Raw genomic sequence first — 21,376 nt, 5'->3', positions numbered from 1 at the left:
AGATATACAATATTAAAATAAATTAGGCAAAAAAAGATTTGTTTCAATGTGTATCGTTGGAATTCGTTGAAAATATATAGATAAGGAAATTTACAAGATTTGAGGTGATTCGGACTGGTTTGGTATCAAAATTCATAGTTAAAATCGAGTTTAAAAAATTCTTCTACTACACATGTATTTCACACACAAGTATACATGGATATACATATTATACACATTTGATACAAATACAATACATATGTGATACACAAATGATATAAAGTGTGATACACTTCATCTTTTTCCATAGTTTCTACTTCGAATTATCAATTCAAACAATCAAACCACCCCAAAACTCCGTCAAATCATTCCAAAACTAAGATTCAAACTCCTTAAGATATACCCAATATATTCCAATAACACTGACTCAAAAGAAAGCAAAAATTTATCTTTTTTGTTGTTGCTACAAATAGCTAATTGGCTAATATGGGTAGCGTTTGGCTAATATTGATAATATTTGGCGGAGGGTATATCGGAAACAGTCTCTCTGCCCTCCAGGGTAAGGGTAAAGTTGCGTACACCTATCATCCTCATACCCCACTTGTGGGATAATACTGGGTGGTTATTATTGTTCGGCGGACAAAACTGGTAGTTCCAAGTTTAAGTTGGAATTTTGTTCTCAATTTCACAAACGCTGATTAAATACCTTATTTGCAGACGAAACCCACAAAAGAATGCCCACCAAATCCTTTCTAGCTTTAATTTGTGTACAAATTTTTACAAGAAAATAATTCTAGTAAACAAGAGGATTGAGGGGAAGAAAAGGTCAAAATAAGACCAAGACAAGAAAAGGGCAAAATTGATTTTTTAACTTGTGTCTGGCATATGTGCAATTTTTCTGACCTTTCAAAAGCCCTTACAATTGAACTTTCCTTGCGTCAATAAAGGACAGGCCGGTGCACTAAGCTCCCCTATGCGTATGGTCCGAGAAAGGGACGGATCATAAAGGTGTATTGTATGCAACATTATACTACATTTCTGCAAGAGGCTGTTTCCACGGCTTGAACCGTGACCTCCTGGTCACATGGTAGCAATACGGTCAAAAATAAGTTTTCTATGTATGTATTGATAAGCTGTTACTGCTGCTGCTAATTGAACTATCTCTGAATCTATAACTATGTAAGGAATATGATTCAAATGACTGAAAGCCAAGGGGCAGTGGCCTATCAGGTAATCTTGGAATGTCAATGTCACCCTCAAGCATTTTCAAAGCATCTTCAATTGTTGGTCTTAGAGCTACCATAACATGAGCACAAAGTATACCAACATGAACAAATCTCTCCATTACTCTCTTTGGCCCTTCCTCCCTTATTGACACGTCGAAAACACCTTCTGCATTTCTTGATTTGACCATTGTCCATGCCCAATCAGTGATCAACAATGCAGAAGAATTCGACGCATCAAGAACCCTCCTTCCACTCATGATCTCGAGGATCACGATGCCAAAGCTATAAACATCGCTCTTCTCTGTCAACTGCCCATATAGCGCATATTCAGGTGCTAGATATCCATATGTGCCAGCCACCCTTGTTGTAAGATGAGTTTGTCCTTCTTTGCTTTGCTTAGCTAATCCGAAATCTGCAACTCTTGCCTTCATATCCATGTCCACGAGTATATTCGTGGCTTTTATATCGCGATGGTAAATTGAAGGTTTGATTCCATAATGCAAATAAGCAAGCCCTTTAGCCACATCGATAATTATGTTCTTTCGTTGAGGCCAAGATAATCGTTTCATTCCAGCATTGAATAGATGATCATCTAAGCTACCATTTGGCATGAAATCATACACCAAATATCTCCCTTTGCCATTCAAATTATCACTTGTGACACAAAAACCTCTTAAAGGAAGAAGATTTCTATGCCTAATCTTGCTTATAATCTCTGCTTCATTAATAAACTCCTCATCACCCTTACAATCCATATCAATAATTTTCTTCACAGCAATTAATGTACCATCAGAAAGGGTCCCTTTATAGACAGTTCCACTTCCTCCTTGGCCTATCATATTCCTTTGGGAGAATCCATTTGTGGCTTGTTCAAGCTCTCCTACTTGAAACCATTTAGCACCAGTGTTAGGCAAAATTTGGGATCTAACACTAGTCACATACCCTTGATGCAATGCATCTTGCGTTCTCTTTTTATCCCATTTTTTGTAAATAATAGTAATACTTATAGCACCCAAAATCCCAAAGAAAGCACCCAAAAACCCGAAAACCAATTTTAACAGAGTGTCTCTACTAAGATTGCGCGATCCCCTTGCCTTGTTAGCCAAAGGCAAAGCAAGAACACAACTAGCAGTTCTTGGATCCTTAGGTCCAAATTCATTAACCATAGCAGCAGCATAAAGGACAGTGAAATAGAAGCACCTATTAGTCGTAGTCGAATTCGGATTCAATGATACTAAATAACTGTTTATCTTCAAACCAGCATCAACACACAAACTGCACCTAGTAAGCCCTCCAAGATCACCAGTACAAGATGAGTCAAGTAGGCTATTCGGACCAACTTTTTCCATCCAATCTTTGATTGTGACAATCCCTCCACAACTCGAAGGCTTAACGATGAATTCATTAGTCTCATTCATGCATTGAGAGACAAAAGATTGAGAAATGGACATGGAAGAAAGCTTGGCTTTGAAGTCTGAAACGCACGAAACGACAACATTTTCGTTTGGGAGATAAAACATGGATGTTTCTTTGAGGTGTTGAGCGAGTCCTATTCCAAAGAGACTACGGAGAGTTTGGCAACAGCTCTTTTCTAAAGACATTTCTGTGCATAAAGAAGTGTCCCATTTACAGGTTTCTATGTAATCAAAGTTGATTGGACATGAAGAAGAATTCAAAGCATAGGAGAAAGGAAAAGAAAATGAGATGAAGAAGAGCATGTAAGAGAGAAATTTGGAGTTGAGTTTCATGGCTATATATTTATTTGTCTCAAAGAGTTCCTTTATCCAATTATAGTTTGGGTTATATAGTAAAGGAGATCAAAAATGGTTGGCTCATGTGGTCAATTTTGCACGTTTTAAGTGAAAGAGTTTTAGGTGGACTTTTAATCTTGATTTTGATTTGGTCATAGTCAAGAAAATGTCACTAGTGCTTCTCTCTGTTCTAGTTCTAGATTAAGGGGAAGCCCGATCGAATTACGTAATAAATAACATAACTAGATCTGGAAGTTTGACTAATATCTCTTTGCAATTTTAATTACTTTAGTCTTTTCGATGTTTGCATATCAACTCAGGTATGCTTTCTTTATTTTAAGTATAACTAATTTGATTCCCTCGTTTAATCTTTACTCTCTCTCTCTTTCTTTTTTTTTCTTTTTTATTTTATTTTAATGTTACTCGTATTAATAGTTACTTTCATGCGTAATGCCAACTTCTTGATCTCGTTTATTCAATAATGAAGCTGTAGACATATCACATATAGAAGAGGTCCATCCTCAACAAATCAACCCGTATTAACAAGAAAACATTTAAATATGTGAAATTTGGAAATCTAATAATGTAAGTCTTGGTTAGTTGTGGTATTTCTACTTATATTCCAGATTCACATAATCATTTGTTTACCTCATATTCCCAACAAGGACTAAATAATAGATAGCAGGGAAAATGACACTGTATAGCTACTCTTAAAATAACAGCTAATTTTTTTTTTTGTATATATACATTTTATATATTATATACAAAAATTATACAAATTGTATATATTTTTTCGGCTACTAAATGTAAATAATTTTTGATGGGGCTAAAAGTGTAAGAAGCTCTAAATATAAATGAGAAATTTTCATAAAGCACTATCTTTTAGTGGTAATTAGCTATCTATATATACCATTTTCTATATTACGGATTGTAGATACGTTTTATGTTGTTATAAGCTGTATTAGATGTATTTAAGCTATTGTATTCATGAATACAGTAGCAAAAAATAGGCGTGAATCAGGGAAGTCTAGCTAATCAGTTATTGTATTCGAGTGTATTCAACAATATTCATGGGGTGAAACATGAGATTACAGTTGGACAGATTATTGTATTCGACTGTATTCACGGCATGAAACAGGGGATTACACTGTTTTTAAACGGAAAGTGAATCAATTAACATAATAGACTCCTAATATAACTCAGCAAACTCAATTATAACACATAGATTTTATATTTCCTTGTATAAAAAAGATTCTCAACCGAAAAATACCCCAAAAAACATAGCAATCTTCAGAGAAATTATATAATACATCTGAATACATAAATTATATTAATTAAAAAAACATATGAATACATTCATGACATATAGCGAGACAGTGACTACAATGAAATACATAAAATACAACGGGACACATTGAAATACAATGAAAAAAAGACAATGAAATACATGGAATATAGCGAGATACATTGAATTACAATGGAAAAAAAGACAATGAATACAATAAAATACATGAAAATACAACGTGATACATTGAAAATACATTGAAACGGAGAGGAGGTTTTTGGGTATGATTGAGTCAAGTCACATTGCTTTTGGACCTAGACTGTCGTTTGAAACGGCGTTGCAACGTAAACTTTACGAATCTTGTACTAGCTATTTGTGTTGGTCGTTAATGGGGTTCTTGCCCTGTTTTGGCGTTTGTTATGTCGAGGCGTGTGACAGGGTTTTTTTGGGGTGGGAAGCGGTTGGTTGTTGTGGCTGGAGACGGGGTGTTCTGGCCACTGGTGTTGTTGGTGGAAGAGGGTGGATGGCTGGAGGCTTGGGAGTGAAGAGGAGAAGGAGTTTGGGTGGCTCAGGCTTAGAGGTTCTGGGGGGTCGCTGGCTCTTGGATTTTTCGGCGACTGATAGCTGGCGGCGGTGAGCATCCAGTGGACTGGCGGCGGCTGCTTAGGGGCGTTGGATGCTGCTGGTTTTTGGGGTTCTCATGGTCTAGGGTGTGTGGAAGAAGTAGAAGGGGTCGTTGGTTGTGAGATCGGCGAGCGGAGCTCTCAGTCGTGTTTTCAGGGAATGGGGGAAGAGAATGACATGGATCAAAGTAGAGAGAGAAAAAAAATAGTGTAACTGAATAGCATATTTAGTGGCTTAGAGGTAGGAGGTAACCAAAATTAGATATTTTGCTATAAACATTACTTAAAAGGTATCTATAAAATATAATTTTTTTAAATGGTATTTATTTAAAATAAATAAGGTGTTAACCTTTGCTATAGGAGGTAAAAATTCTAATATAAATAGTACTCCTTGGGTAGGAATTGGAAAAACCAACATTTAGTGTTGCACTTTGCTCCTCAAATGTATAGCTAGAGTAGAAAATAAATGCTGTATTATCATGTATACAAAATTTTGAACTGTAGAGGCCAGTGAAAAGAGCAATTGGAAAACTCTGAGGCAAGCGAAATAGCTGCAAGATAATATAGCATTCATTTGTCGAACGACGACTCCATCCTCTGCAATCACATCACAGACCAAACAACTTTAAAGACAAACCAGCAAAAATCATATAAACAATTATTCCCCCTATGTATGTATAGGGCTGATTCGCCAATGTGTCACGACCCAATTTAGGATTGTGACCGGCGCTTAGGAGCAAGTGCTCCCAAGTAAGTCTCATCGGTAATTTTATAGAAAATCAGACATAGTTTCCCCTGTTTTTAGACTATCCCAAAAATTTTCCTTGTCTCAAATCAGCAACCAAACATCCTAATAGCAATTCAACAATCGACAACTTATCAATTAACCAAAATAGTCTTCACCATTACTAATCAACCCACTAACAACCAGAAATACTAATTTATCTCTGACTTTGATAAGAAAGAATGATACTCAACATAAGGCTAATAGCAAAATAATACTCATGACACTAAAAGAATGACCATGGAGCGATTCTAAGAATTCAAAGAAAAGACCATAACAATTAATAAAAATCTCCGCCCACGCGAACAAGTGCGAGGCTCACCAAGAATTCTCAACCTGTGCGCTCTAATTAACGAGATCCTCGCCTGCGTCAACTATTGTCTCTGTAAAAAAAATTAGCGGGGAATGAATCGCTAGCTCAGTGAGTAATAACACTTAACCACATCCGTTTTTAAATTTGGGGACAAGTCAGAAAACATGCTAGTATATCAAACAGAAAACAACATAAAAATGCCCTTTCAGAAACAATAAATAATTTTCAGTCTTATCACGCTTTTCTTGTAGTAAAATATAATTAACAATTCAGTAATAAGCTCGGTAACCACTGTATAATATCAATATTCACATTTTGGGAGGTTTCAATGAACGAATCATGTAATCAGTATAACTGTGGACTTCTTCGCAAGAAGTCCAATATAACGGTAGTCCCTACTCGAGGGAAATCGGTAACAGTATGCTAGTTCTACCTTCCCACTAGCGAGGGCTATAGTTGTACTCTGTAATCGGTAAATACAAGGTGCACCAGGTCTAACGAACCCGTCGTTAGCTACAAGATCCTTCAATGTCTACTCCCATTTATACTTGTCTCTGTAATCCGCATATACTCATAGAAAATAATTTAAAACAATACAGGGCATTTCGGTATTTATCAAATCATGTAATTTCCTTTCGATAACAGTAAATTCAAGAAACGGTCAAACAGATCTAGTGACAACGAAAATATTTAAAGCAACAGTAATTTTCTCAAATAACTAATTCGGTATCATATCGAGTAAAAGACTTGTCCCACATGCAACCCAAAATAATCAGTAACATATTCATATTAAAAATCATAAGTAAATCATGCAAATTATGAAAACACAAATTGCGTAAGATTACTACTCACAGTACTCGTGCCGAAACACAGCTGCTTCACCTCAAGCAACTCGTACAAATTCCTCCAATCAATCTATAATTACATAATATCGATCTCATGTTAATTTCCTTATTTAGGCTAATTCATAGCTATTTTAGACCCAATCATCGGGGTTCATGTTTGGATCTTAATTTGCCCAGAATAGTTCTTATTGGTATTTAATTTCTTATACCTTGTGAAACCCTTCAAATATATGAACTGAGATAAAAAGAATTACCAGAAGAAAAGAACCCAGATGAAAAATTCGAATATTACTCGTAAAATCAGTGCGTATTTAAGATTTCTCAAGATTTGGTTCCACCCTTCTTCTTCTTCCTCTTGAAATTTTGTTTTCTCGGCAAAACTGAAGCTTCTGCTTCTGCTTCAACGTAGCAGCAACCAAAGGTTTGCCCTTTCTTTTGTTTTGACAAAATGGGCTTCGGCCCTTTTTGCTTTTACTTATTTGTTTTTTTTTTTTGAGTTATTTTATTTCAGTAATTTGCTCCCTCTTTTTTTTTCTTTTAGTTATTATTATTATTATTATTATTATTATTTGCTAATGACCAATACATCCTTATTAAATATAGGGTATTACACAATGTTCAAGCGATGATGGATTATTTACACAAAAAAAAAAGACGGAAAGTAGTAGCTATCCTACTTGTAATCTGGAACAAAGTTTTGCAATTACAAGGTGGGGAGGGAGAAGAGTGTAATCTGTTGTTGAGCAAGGCAGACATGCATGCCTGCCCGAAGAATGTTTTAAACTAAGGAAGATTTAAACACTCCAAAGAAAATAAACCATGCATGTCAATGTCATATATAACATCCAACACAAGGAAAATTAAAGTCGCTAAACTATCACGTCTCACAAACAATTCTTTAATTGGTTGCATTTTACATCAACATGCATGATATTCTATTTTCATTTAACAATTTGTACCATTCTCAATTGCATGAAGCCATGAAGGAGCATAAATCTTATGGAATAAGCATTTAATTACTTAGTCGCAATAATTTAACACAGATATAAGTTATAACCTTAGTTAGTTTAAACTATTACGTAATATCCAATAACTTTTGGGATGAACTTTCTTGTTTGTTGAATAATTTTTTTGAAATATTTAAGTCATCTTGAAAGAATAACGTACATTTCATTCACATGGTATAATCTGTATCATTTTATCTATGAGGATACTAGCAACAAAGGAAAAAACATTAGCCAGCTAGTTTCTTTCCTAGAATTCTGTTTGAATACGTACATTTTACCAACATTCTTTAGAGCAGGTAATACCCATTTTACTCCCAGACAATGTTATGGCTCAAACAGTTAATTCTTCTCAGAACAGGTAAATACCAAATGTATTTTATCTATGTTAGAATTTAAACCCTGATATGCCATGGTTTCAACCACTTCGTTGAACACTAGGTCTCACCCTTAGTTACTTGGATAATTAAAGAAGCAAGAATCTATAAAACATCAAACAGTGCTTCAAGTATGTTCAGACGCAGACTATATTCAAAGTAATTGGCCTTTTTACAAAGCTGAATCTTCAAATAAGAAGATGGTTAACAGAAATTACTACTGTTACAACATTTACAAAAGAGGATCTAGTAAAACAACTGAAACCAGGAGAACTCTGTAGCTTGCTCCCTCTTTAATATGCTTGATAGGTTTTCCATACTAACAGATATCCTAACATGTCAATGTGACAGCCAGCGGAGAACCAGGCTAGTACTACTTACTAACAAGCAGTGAGTAGATGCACTTTTCTGCACATGAAATTTTTCCCATACATAAAGATGCATCTGCCTAGAACTTGCCAATTAGTAATTTCCCCTCTCGTATAGAAACTCTATTAAATGATCTCTGCGATAAGTTTCTGAAGGGCTTCATTTGTAAGAGGAATATACAAGCAATCTTGACCATCCGAATTTCTTTTGGTTTTGATCAACTCATGGTCCTTAAATTCTGTCAGATGTGAATTCAAAGTAACTTGACTACTCACCAGGAAACGTTCTCGGCATGTAGTGTACAGATTATTGATTGGCATCCCTGAGAAGAACAATGTCCAACTTGAATGAATGATTAATAGCAGATAGATCTAATTGCATTCAACATACATGGAAACGGAAATAGAAATGGGGAGACCAACGTATGAAAGAACTTGCCTTCTTCATCAGAGTGCGCCAATTGATGCTCCGCAAGAACTTTAAAAACATTTTGAGCATTTGGTGTCAGACTCTGTAAGACAATTGAAGCTGTCTTCACACTTTGAGCAGTGCCCCCATGAGCGAGAATGAAAGGGAAAAACATTGCTTCAACCTTGTATGGAGCAAAAGTAGGAACATGGGACCAATACCAGTTAAACTGTGTATGAACCATCTTCTTGTCCCACACTGATATATATGACATAGCCAACGTAGTAAAAATCAGACTTTTTTCAATGTGCCATGCACATAATAAATACTCCTATAAGAGTTCGAGTTCTAGGTGTTGAGAGAGATACTAAGGAATGACCAGAACTTGACATTTCAGCATCAGATGGTACAGTTAAGGTGCTATATATTTACAGTCAAGCAGCAATTAGCAAAAGGCAGCAATACTTGGTAATTCTTAAAACAGGTAAAATTAGTAAAAGGCACAATACATGCAAGCTACGGAAAACAGACTTCACAAAACAATCCCTTACACCTCTAGACATCCTTTGTTATTGGGGATGGCAACGGGGCAGTGTGGGTGCGGGGTGGTGTGGGTTTGGGCCTGTGCGGTTGATTTATAAAAAAATAAAAATAAAAAGTTTTTGCGGTTGCGGGGCATTGACCCCGCTGTTGGTGCGGGTTTGGCCAAGCTAGAAACATATACTGATGATGCAATCATGCAATAATGACTCTGGCTTGACAGAAGAGCTTTGATGCTTACAACAGTCAAGTGTTGTACTATATAATCCCAATATCATATTTGCACACTCATGATTAATATATCAGCTATTTTTTGGGGGGGTAAGTATTAATATCAGCTTTCTCATCCTTCTGCTTCTTCACTTGCAAACTTTAGCACATTCTTTTGTTGGCCATTTTAGTAGTTGTTAGCTCTCAATTCTCATCATTGATGTTGATTAATTGTGTGTCTTTAATTCATCACTTATGTTTGTCAGTGGTTTTGATTTATGCATTTTATCACTATAACTGAAATAGTGAATTACTTGTTTAGAAGTTAATGATAGAGTAATGTCATATATTTTTAAACATCTCAAATGGAAATACTAAAAATTCAGAGGAATTGAGACATGGTGAGTAGCATGTGATAGTTCTTTAAAACCTATTAGCTATTTTTTTCTTCTCGCCTATTGCCCGAAAAAGAAAAAAGAAACCTAGTAAAACAGTTTACGGTTGCACCCACCTTAAATCCTTACTTGAGACGGAAAATTCCAAAATCAAAAGATCAAAAAGAAATAAACTGAAAAATAAAGAAGAAAAAATTAAGCGGGGCGACGCGGGTGTGGGTGCGGGGCGGGTGGACGTGGATGAAAATGCTATGTGGGGCGGAGCGGGCGGGTTGAAGTTTTGCAAGTTAAGACAGAACCCGCACTACACCCGTGCCTCTTGTCATCCCTATCTATTATGCACATGTCATATACATGCTCACACACGCGTTTGCAGAAAACACTTACAAAGAGGAGCATTGACATGGTCAATGGAAGCAACCATACGGACATGAGAACAAGCAGCAATACTTGCAAGACAGTGTTGGCTGTCAGAATCACGCAACCCTGGACCATCAATGTTATGAACAACAATGCAAACAAAACACTCATCTTCTAGATCTGGTTTGTCTAGAAAAGCAAGAAGCTCATCCATGGATCTGGGGTTAAATGGTTGTTGGCTTTTAGACAGATTTCTTGATGTTGTCTTTTGTCGCAATTTTAGTTGATCCCAAAGGAGCTCAGCTAGTGTTATCACCACCTGCAATAAAAGATCAATGATAGCAGATCTCTTAGTGTTACTAGAATGATTTTGTGCCAGTAACGCGGGTATCGTGCATTTCACACGGATCTTATCATATAATATCATAAAAGAGGGGGTGCTAATAACTGTAATAATTGTTGATAGTAAGAAATATATTAAATTAAAAAAAGGAAATTACTATAGGCACCAGGAATCAAATGAACTCAAAAAGTATTTGTGTTTTTAAGTTATTGATAGCTTCCATAACACCAAGTAAAAGGAACATTTAGCTTTATTTTCAACCTCTAATAATCTATTTCAATCATTTTAAGACTAAAGTCTGGGCATAACCATCTTATTGTGCCTGCCAGTGTGATATCTTCAGTTATTGCCCTCTCATAAAATCCAGTGGGATTACCTTGATATATACCAGATAACATCTAAACTTCAAAAATTGTTACTGCTAACTTAAAAATCCATGTCAGTGAGCATGTGATGCACTAAAGTAGGAAGCTTGCAACCAAACAACATAGCTCCATGAGCAAAAGCTCCTGTCATGATCAGTGTTCTTGTAGTAATCTGTCTAACCCTAAAATACGGGCCTAAACTTTGTTTTTCAGAAAATTTGCAAAATGGAAGATGCTGATTTTGAGACTTTCTAAACCAAAATTATTTTCTAAAACAAAGGTATCAAGCAAGCAGCACTTTTGAACAGGAAAATGATAGGGTGAATACCTGTTTAAGATTTATTGACTGGAGATACCCATTGACGACAACAACAGAATACTCAGTTAAAGATCTTGTGGCAAAATCTTCAATTAAAGCTTTCTTTGATCCAAAGCCATACATCAAAAGTGCAAAACCACACCTATCAGAGTAATAAAGGATTGGAAAGGAAAACCTTCCAGGTTTACATTTGATGGCAAATGAATACAAGGCAAATAAAAAACTTATCCAAGAAGCATATCGTGGACACTGACCTTAGCACGAAAAGCCATTCTGAATACAAACTTTTGTACCTATTGATCAAATCATTTACTTCTTTCTCATGTTTGGGCTCAATATTAGTTGCCACCTCTCTTAATTCCTGCATGCAACAATCATCATTGTGGACTCTCAGTAAGAAGAATCATAACTGGAACTTTATCCATTATGCATTGGTCAGGAAAGATTAAAACATGTATAAGGGGCAGCTTAATATGGAAAATGCATATCATCCCTCATCTTTGAAGGTATTGTCCACTAGCCCTTTGTTGATTCCATCTTTCTTGCCTTTGTTAAATGGTCAAGTACGGATTTCCTTGATAGCTTTATCACATGAATGGTCACGGCTTGCATCGTGAAGTAGTTCATCTCTTTGGTAAATATACCTTATGCACTTCTTGGAATGCATCAAATGAAAAGTCAGCTCTTATTTTCTCCTTAATTACAAAAATCATAAATTTTGTCGAACCTCTTTGCTTACTGATAAATCCAGAAGGTGGTTCACAGCACATACTTGTGCGTATTCGGAGCTGTTAAGCTGAACTTATGCTCATCCTTTGAAGAGAGCGTTTAGTGTCCAAAGTTCCTTTTTATTGGATCATTTTGAGTTACTAATGAATTTTCCCTTTAGTTTGAGTAGGTGGATGAAATTGACGAAATTGTGTGACAACTGACAAATTCTCGATTTTAATGAATAGATTCCCAGTTGGTTTTTATTCCCTCCCCAAAGTGGATTGAGATAGGGTGATTCTTTGTCACCATACCTTTTTATTATGGTGATGGAAAGTCTCAGCAGAATGATATCTAAAGCAGTGTCACTTAACTGGCGGAAAGGGGTGGAAATTACTGGTAATTGTGGTAATCACTTAACTGCTCTTTATCTGCATCAAGCCATCACTTAACTGGCTCCCTATTGTATGCTGATGACATTTTAAGTTCCTGAGATACAGATAAGGAGCAGATTTTACATCTGAAGGGTATGGTTATTGCTTTTGAACTATCTGGACTCCATATAAATCTAAGGAAGAGCAGTTTAGAAAATTTTCCAACCTCTTGTTTGGGACTACCTCTAGGAGAAGAATATAGAGATAACAGTATACAGGAAGGAGTAAATGAAAAAAAAATGCGAGAAGAGATTATGTTCAAGGAAAAGACAATATTTTTCCTTTAGTGGAAGATTGGCGTTGATTAATAGCTTGATGGAATTCCGACTTATTTAATGTCATTGGTACCTATCCCAACCAAGGTGGAAGGGCATATAAACAGGATCAGATGCAATATTTTATTGGAAGGTAATCTCCTTACAGGAAGTTCCATTTGATAAAGTAGAAAAGATCAGAATTTGCAAGGAGCAGTGTTGTGAAGAGCGTGAAGCGAGGAAAAACGACAACCCCATTTCGCTTAAAGCGAGAAGCGAAGCGCTCGCTTTTTTGAAGTGAAGCGGAATTTTAAAAAAATAAAATTAAAATATATAGTGGGCAGTAATTAAATTAAAATAAAATAAGAACTAAAAATAAAGGATATAAAAATTAGAGGAAGGGCAGTAATTCTCTATTAAAAACTGGGCAGAGAAAGAAGAACCCAAGGAATGGCATCAATTCTGAGAAAGCACCGAAGGTAAAAAAAAATTTGCCAACATTTCGCTACTATTTGGACGTTTAAACAGAAGAAGAAGAAGAAGAAGAAGAAGAACCCTAGTTGAAGACTTGAACTTGAAGAAGAAGAAGAACCCTAGTCGATGCTATCAGATGCTCTGCCTTAAAACCCTAGTCGATGCTATCAGATGCTCTGCCTTAAAACCCTAGTCGCTACTGTTGCTGTTCGTTTAATAAAAGACACAACTGATTTCGTTTTTAATAAAATAGGACTGGGTCTGTTTTAAAACATAGAAGCGATCGCTTCCTTCGCATCGCTTGATCGCTTCTCGCTTTTTAGTGGGAAGCGGTCGCTTTTTTATACCTGAGTCGCTTCACCCATATGAAGCGTGCACCTTCTCGCTTAAAGCGAGGAAGCGGACGCTTTTTTAAACACTGGCAAGGAGGGAGGTAGTTTGGGTGTTAGGAACATCAGGCTCCATAATAAAAGTTTGCTTTACAGATGGCTATGGAGATGAAATGACATAAAGAAAGAGCACTGCAAGGAGGTCAGCAAGGCTAAAGATGGGTTCCAGAATTATGGGGAACAACTCACATAGTATCTCCCCATGGCACTGCAATGTGGAAACATATCAATAATACGTGGGAGGAATTCCAAGCAGACACCAGACCAAGTGTCGGAGATGGAAGAAGATTTGAAGTTTGGCAAGACAGGTGGCTTGTGGATGATACATTACCTGATTCTTTTCCTGATTTATATAGTCTAGTGATGAACAAAGATGCTAGCATAGCAGACTGTTGGGACAGCAGCACCTGTATCTTTCAGTTTAGGAGAAATTTCAACGATTGGGATACTGAAAGCATAAACAGATTGCTGGAAATGACTCGGAATGTTTCACCAATAGATTCTCAGAATGATTTTTTGAGATGGAGCGGCAGCAGGGATGTCAGCTTTTCTGTCAGCTCGAGCTATCAGTTGTAAAAAACATGGCTTCCCACTATAATGACTGGCCATGGAAAATGGGGTACAAGACAAAAAGCACCAACCAAAGTAGTTTGTTTCAGTTGGGTGGCAGCACATGAGGCATGTCTTACGCAAGAAAACTAGCAGAGAAGAGGTATTAACTTTTGTGGCTGGTGTTATTTATGTAAAAAAGAGGGTGAAACAGTGAACGACTTTGAGCAGTTGGCATATGCAGAGCGAGCAAGGAAAAGAAGAAGGCCTGGATAACCTTTATGGATAATGTGGAGTACTTGGCTCGAGAGGAACATAAGATGTTTTGAGGGTAAGGAAGAGAATGTTTCAAGTTTAAAAATAGATGTAATTAATGTACTGCTACAGTTTTTGGAATTCTTACAGTTTTAAAGGGTTCATACCCAGCAAGGTCCTAGTATTATGCACCAGTACTGTCTTGGTACTGGCTTCTGCGACAACAACAACCCGGTAAAATTCCACAAGTGGGGTCTAGGGAGGGTAGTGAGTACGCAGACCTTATCCCTACCCCGGAGGAGTAAAGGTTGTTTCTGATAGACCCTCGGCTCAAGAAGACGAAAAAGGACAATAGATTCATAACAGCAACAGAAGCCAGAAAAATAATATCAGCATCGTAAGAGAAATTAGATGGAAAAACAATAACAATAACCAGTAATAATGGTACGATACTATGAAAAACAGAAAATAGTGAAGAAGAAGAAGAAAAAAGCTCAACTACCTCCTAATTTTCAACCCTAGTGCTCGACCTCCACACCTTCCTATCAAGGATCATGTCCTCGGAAATCTAAAGTCGCAACATGTCCTGCCTAATCAACTCTACCCAATACTTCTTAGGCCACACTCTACCTCTTCTCATACCCGCCAAAGTCAACCGCTCACACCTCCTAACCGAGGCATCTAGGCTTCTCCTCTGCACGTGCCTTAACCATTCAAGTCTTGCTTCCCGCATCTTGTCGTCCACGAGAGCCACCCCCACCTTCTCCCGAATATCTTCGTCCCTAATTTTATCCAGCCTAGTATGCCCGCACATCCATTTCAACATCCTCATTTCTGCTACTTTCATCTTTTGGATAATCTTTATCAATTTTTTTTAAAAGCACTTGACCGGCCAAATACTATATTTTTCTTTCTACATAGTTTACCTGAAGCTACCTCAATGACAGGGAAAACAGAGAATTCTGAGTGGTAACTTAATGTGTAAGGATTGTTATCGATCAAAAAAGTAACGTGAAAGATTACTATTAGTCTGGGTGTTTTATTTTTGGATTTCTTTGTTTCAAAAGATAAAAGGCTACAACATTGTCAACTGACAACATTGTATAGTTATGTGATTACGGGATAGGAATGCTTCCTTTTACCTTTAACCTGGGTTTCTATTCATTTTGCTCTCGTTTTTGAACATTGGGTTTGTTAGATAGTTATGTGTAAATAATCCTAGTCCCATATGTAGTAGGAGTAGAATATATCCTAGTCTCATATGTAGTAGGAGTAGAATATGTCCTAGTCTCATACGTAGTAGGAGTAGAATATGTCCTAGTCTCATACGTAGTAGGAGTAGAATATGTGTATATATATATAGGACTCATTGTATCATAGTTAAAATAGTAATATTTTCTCCCGTGTTTTTTCACATGGTATCAGAGCTTCTAACGACATCCGGGAAGAAAGATCTCATCGCCGTGCAATTTTTCAGCAACTTCATCTTGTTCCTAGGGTTCATCACTGCTACAGTGATACTGTGCATATACCCGTACCACCATCAAATCTAAAACCTTTGTGCGACCAAACCCCAGAAATTCCAGTCTCATCGGAACAGAAATTTCAGTCACTGTGCATTTTTCCGGTTGACGACTCAAGATTGATTTGCGTTATCTCCTCATCAATAAATGTTGTGCGAAAACCAACACTACCATCTTTTTAAGAAAAGTCAGGAGACAAAACCCCAGTCAATCGGTCTGGCAAAAAGTCACTCGCGCGCCTCCACGCTCCGCCAGAACTGGGGTTCCGACGAACTACAGTTACTTTTCCGGCACATATGAGTCATTCCTGTCACTTTTTGACAAAACTTCTTCAGGACAACTACTCGTCCAGTGATTCTGAGCCTACCCATATAAATTTACAACAAATTCTACTGACAACAATTTTTTCCATCGTGAACAATGCACTTTATGTTTATCAGCAACCACCTGGTTTTGTTGCTCAGGGGGAGTCTAGTGGCCTTGTATGTCACTTGCGCCGGTCACTTTGTGGTCTAGAGCAGTCTCCTCGAGTGTGGTTTGGTAAGTTCAGCATAGTTATCCAGGAGTTTGGCATGACTCGTAGCGAAGTCGAATGATCGGCTTGCAGATCTTTTCACCACCAAGTCCCTCACTGATTCTCGTATTAGTTACATATGTAACAAGCTCGGTACATATGATTTATATGCACCGGCTTGAGGGGGAGTGTTAGATAGTTATGTGTAAATAATCTTAGTCTCATATGCAGTAGGAGTAGAATATATACTAGTCCCATATGTAGTAGGTATAGAATATGTCTTAGTAACATATGTAGTAAGAGTAGAATATGTAATATATATAGGGTTCATTGTATCATTGTTAAAATAATAATATTTTCTCCCGTGCTTTCTCACAGGGTTTAACCTCTGAATTTCCTAAGGCTCAAATCAGATGCAAAAGGTTTTACATTTATGTATTTGTACACACAACTGGCCATTTGCATGTAAAGGTTCCTATCAGTATCTCTTACACGTTTCGCAATAATTCAGTTTCAATTTTTCTGTGTAATTGTTATTTATTAGCTTCATTCAAATGTTAAAAAATTTATGTATTGAGGATTCTATAATTCAAATCCTTGCAAATATGTGAAAGCAAACAATTCTAACGGGGACTAGTATGTTTTCAATCTTAAGAAAATATCTTGAATACCTTTTCATTATTTGTTGGATTTGGAGTTTCTCATTGTCCCTGAACTCGACAAATAACTATTTATATTTGTTATCTTGAAAATTATGTGTTATGCCTCTCTACCTCACACGAGGCTGGGGTAAGGTCTGCATACTCCCCACCCTCCTCAAACCCCGCCAGTGGGATCACACTGGGTATGTTGTTGAAAATTATGTGTTATAGTGAAAAATAAAAAATAAATTGCCCCACTACTATTATTTTTTTTTGATGATGTGCCCCACTACTATTGTACTTTTAGCTAAAATGGAATTGACTAAAATAAAGTGGATAGGACAAATGGGACAAAATTTTCTCAAATTACATCATGTAATAACAATTCACTTATACGAGCCATACAATCAGCTTTTGTTCTAGCTAAGGTATTCGAGGAAAAAATGAAGGAATACTATTTTTCTCCATTTCTTCTCATTTTGCCCGAAAGTCAACAACAACATATCTAGTGTGTTCCCACGAGTGGAGTCTGGAGAGAGTGGGTGTATGCAGACATTATCCCTACATTGTGAGAGGTGGAGAGACTATTTTCGATAGACCCTCAGCTCAAGAAAAACTATATTGTATAATTTGCCTGGAAGTAAACTATACAATATACTTACTATAAAAGAAGAGTCTCCGTAACATATAATAATAGTCAACAATAGATGATTGATTTGGAATTTTAACTATTTGGAGATGACAAAAGAAACAATCCAAATGGCAGTCTATCAAACAACCAAAAGACATTTTCCAAATTTGCAAACCACAGTAAATCACAGAAGAAACAATCAGATGGAGTCTATCAAAAACCCCAAAAACACAATGTCAATTCAACCGCTAAACATCTTTCTGTAACCCCTTAAAGATAAAAGGTAAAAATGCATATACTTTGGTCACTAGTCCTGTGCGCTATAATTTAGGTGTAAATGCAATGTTTCAGCAGTAAGTGAACTCAATTCGAGACATATATACAATTAAACAATTTCTGAAAAGAAGTATCCCTACATAAGGTTGCAATCCTGTCTGGGAGCAACGGTACTTCACAATCCACCTTTGGTTGAAATTTAGCAACTAATAATATAAACACATGAGATATCAGAAGGCAAACACAGACCTCTTCGTCCACAAGATCGATTTCAGAGAGCTTCCGAGCTGACTTTTTGCGTGAAGAGCCCACTTCTTTAGCAAGAAAATAGTTTCTTGAGAACCCAAACTCCTCTTCCTCAATCTCATTTGCATCCATTTCCTCCGATTTAGAGAACCTGAAACACTAAGACTCTAATCAGTTAACAAGCACAATCTCAGAGAAGTGTGTTTTTGAATTCCAAAGTTTTATCAAAACCTTTTGGAAGTTGGTACTAAACTCGTCACAATCTTCTTTCTGATTATTTTTCTTTTTCACTCTTCTTTCTCATTCAGATACCTTTTCTTTGAATCATAAAATAAAAACCACAATCCCTAATTTCTCTTCCACATTTACTAAAGAGATACTGGTCCCTTAATTTGTGGTGAGTATTTATTTTTAAAAATTATGAAATATGCTTTTAGCTATAAATAAATCTGTATTTTGAAATAAACCAAAACTGATATTATTTATGATAATAATTTTAAATAAGTTGTACCATGAAAAAAATCTCAAAAGCAAAGAAAAAAGGAAGCAAAGGAAAGAAAGCAATCAAGTAAGTTGCAAAAAAAACGAGGCCCAAGCCCATAGTTGGTCCAACACCGCATAAATGGAAAACATCATTAGGGTATTTATTCGCATAGAACTGAACATTGATGGTGAAGAAAAAGAACAGTGGTTGTTTGTTCTCAGCCAAGTACTCGAACGTGCAGTGGTGAGTTTGATTTCATCCTCTTCTCCTTCTATATACTTCTTATTCTAGAGTTTGTAAAGGTAGTCCTATTGCTATGCATAAAAATTCAAGATTGTCATTCATTCCTAAGCTCTTGAATCTGAATTGTTGTTTTTTTCGGGAAAGTCAGTATTTCTAAAATCTCAACCAAAAAAAAATCGGCTCAAGTGGGAAAATATTATCCATGAATTCCGAAATTAAAACCTTAAATCTTCAAAGGATCTCTTGGAAATCCTCAAATTCAAAATGAGATCTATTCTAATAATGAAAAAAGCAGGTTTTACACACTGAAAATTTATTTCAACAACGGGCGAATAGACAGAGAGGGCAAGAAATAATTAGGAAATCCTAGCAGCTAAAGTTTTGAGCAGCCGCAGCTTTCCTCAAAGCATAGAGTATACACTCTTCCTCCTCACTTAATACTCACCATCTTCTCTACACAGAACTATAGCAGCAGCAACGGAAAAATAAAGCAGCTCGCAATCAAAAGGGTCTTCATAAGCAGCTTCCTCCATAGCTCTCCATGAATGACTTAGCTTTTCTTCTTCACACAAACCAGTCCTAACTACTCCCAAGACACCATTTTTATACCCTTACAGCCATGAAAATGCAACCTCATAAACACCATTGAAGCACTCGTTTTCATCTCCTATACCCACTATAATTTCTCACTAGCATAAACACAAATATCTTCTTCCAGGCAGTCACGTCAGACACCATAGGGAAGAAGAGTCGAGGCCTAAGGTACCAGTTGGGGGTCGCTTGTTCCACTAGGGTATGGGAAGAATAGTGTGTACACAGACTTTACCCCTATCCTAGGAAGGCAAAAAGGCTAATCATGCTTTTAACACATGTTCAACAAATTCATTGCAAATATATCATCAATCAACAGATTTTTCTTTTAAAAATATAGAATAAAGTCATACCAAAACAGAAAACTCATGAAAAATGTAAAGCAATAAAAAGGCACCAATTTTCCTTACTTTTCCAACTGCCACATATATCTTAAGCCCATGGAACAACTACTAAATGATATTATCAATTCTCACACAATTTAAAATACTTGTAAAAAAACAAGTTTTAGTATCTTAAACTAATGCTTAACCAAATCAGCTAATGGCTCATTATTAGCAATCCATCACTAGCCCATTTTTACACAAAGGAAATTTTTGATGCTATCACCCCATCTTAATTCTTACAGCAATAACTCAAACCTTCTTAAAACAGAAAAAAACAAAGTAGCGAAGTAACTAACTTAAACGAACAACTAAACATGTGGCTTATGAATTCAACCAAAGACCATTGACTTAAAGCCATGAAACATCTGCGACTTTAGGGATTTAATACTACTAAATATTTCACCAAACAAATTCCACCCACATATACTGTAAACCTCACAGCTACAACTTATTAATTGTCCTCGTTTCAATCTTAGCATCCCCACTGATATCGGTTAACACTCGGATTTCCATCATGTAGTGAAGGATTCCACACCCAAAATCATAAAAGACTAATTTTAATATAGAAAATCAGTAAGCAACTCACCATGACTTGCATAAACACCAAAATCAGTATATACTTAAGGACAAAATTAATAACTTCAACGAACTGGAAAAGAAATAAAGGTTAATATGTTGATAGAAATGGACCTTTTATAGGTGTATATGAACCCTAAAACTTCTGTAACTCAATGATCGAACTGAGAATAAACAGCGACGACCAAAACCGGAGCTTTGACGGTAAACCTCGGATGATACCTCAAATAGTAAACCTGAACAAATCTCTAGAGTTCTTTGAAGTTCTGTGACTATTATGAATTATGATTGAGAACACGGAAGAAGACTTCTATGGTAGTTTTTGAAGGGTGGAGAAGATGAATGTAAAAAATGGTGAATGACTGTAGTTTAGTGTGAAGAAGAAAAGAGTTGCGGCTGCACTTTTAAGGGCTAAATCACAATAGCTATTTATTTTCTTTTATTTTTCTTTTCTCTTTATTACTTTTTCTTCTTATTTGGTGTAAGTATATATATTTAGATTTCTTTAGTATAGCTATTTTGTTTCTCTTTAATACTTTCTCTTAAGTTGAGATAACTAGTATTTTTGTTTAGCTATTGTAATTTAGGGTGGAACAATACTTTTGACAAATTTGAGTACATAAATCCATTTTCACAATGGTGGAACAATAGTCATTACAACATCAAATAAAACACAAGGAGAAAAAGATTAAGTGAAAATCATGTA

The 21,376-nt window shown here is 36.3% G+C and overlaps 2 protein-coding genes and 1 long non-coding RNA gene across 3 annotated transcripts; all 3 read right to left on the bottom strand.

Annotated features, from left to right (window-relative positions):
• Positions 1-348: 348 nt before the first annotated feature.
• On the bottom strand, positions 349-2,969 carry LOC107789874 (putative receptor-like protein kinase At1g11050). The gene has a single exon (XM_016611746.2). The coding sequence runs from the start codon at positions 2,951-2,953 to the stop codon at positions 1,094-1,096; it is 1,860 nt and encodes a 619-aa protein (XP_016467232.2). The 5' UTR covers positions 2,954-2,969; the 3' UTR covers positions 349-1,093.
• A 2,291-nt stretch (positions 2,970-5,260) lies between these two features.
• On the bottom strand, positions 5,261-7,238 carry LOC142170704 (uncharacterized). Its single transcript, XR_012700090.1, has 4 exons — positions 7,099-7,238; positions 6,814-6,876; positions 5,971-6,031; positions 5,261-5,461 (listed from the first exon to the last, which is right to left on the bottom strand). It is a non-coding gene; the product is annotated as an uncharacterized LOC142170704 (long non-coding RNA).
• A 1,038-nt stretch (positions 7,239-8,276) lies between these two features.
• On the bottom strand, positions 8,277-21,084 carry LOC107789875 (origin of replication complex subunit 2-like). Its single transcript, XM_016611747.2, has 7 exons — positions 20,785-21,084; positions 18,394-18,541; positions 11,751-11,857; positions 11,506-11,638; positions 10,497-10,788; positions 8,995-9,222; positions 8,277-8,878 (listed from the first exon to the last, which is right to left on the bottom strand). Exons 2-7 carry the CDS (start codon positions 18,520-18,522, stop codon positions 8,682-8,684), a joined length of 1,086 nt encoding a protein of 361 aa, XP_016467233.1. The 5' UTR covers positions 18,523-18,541; positions 20,785-21,084; the 3' UTR covers positions 8,277-8,681.
• Between the last annotated feature and the right edge of the window lie 292 nt (positions 21,085-21,376).

Source organism: Nicotiana tabacum, chromosome 16 (assembly GCF_000715075.1).
Source record: "Nicotiana tabacum cultivar K326 chromosome 16, ASM71507v2, whole genome shotgun sequence".
In the NCBI taxonomy this organism is placed as follows: Eukaryota; Viridiplantae; Streptophyta; class Magnoliopsida; order Solanales; family Solanaceae; genus Nicotiana; species Nicotiana tabacum.
Note: the sequence above shows the minus strand (reverse complement) of the source record. Positions and strands in the feature narration are given on the sequence as shown.

Bases quoted from the DNA above. Each gene is read 5' to 3' on its own strand.
- LOC107789875 (XM_016611747.2), bottom strand. From the start codon at position 18,522: ATGGATGCAAATGAGATTGAGGAAGAGGAGTTTGGGTTCTCAAGAAAC. The intron at 10,789-11,505 runs GTATTCACCCTA...CTTTTATTGCAG, and splicing joins AGTCAATAAATCTTAAACAG to GTGGTGATAACACTAGCTGA. The intron at 8,879-8,994 runs GCAAGTTCTTTC...TGTTCTTCTCAG, and splicing joins GGCGCACTCTGATGAAGAAG to GGATGCCAATCAATAATCTG.
- LOC107789874 (XM_016611746.2), bottom strand. From the start codon at position 2,953: ATGAAACTCAACTCCAAATTTCTCTCTTACATGCTCTTCTTCATCTCA.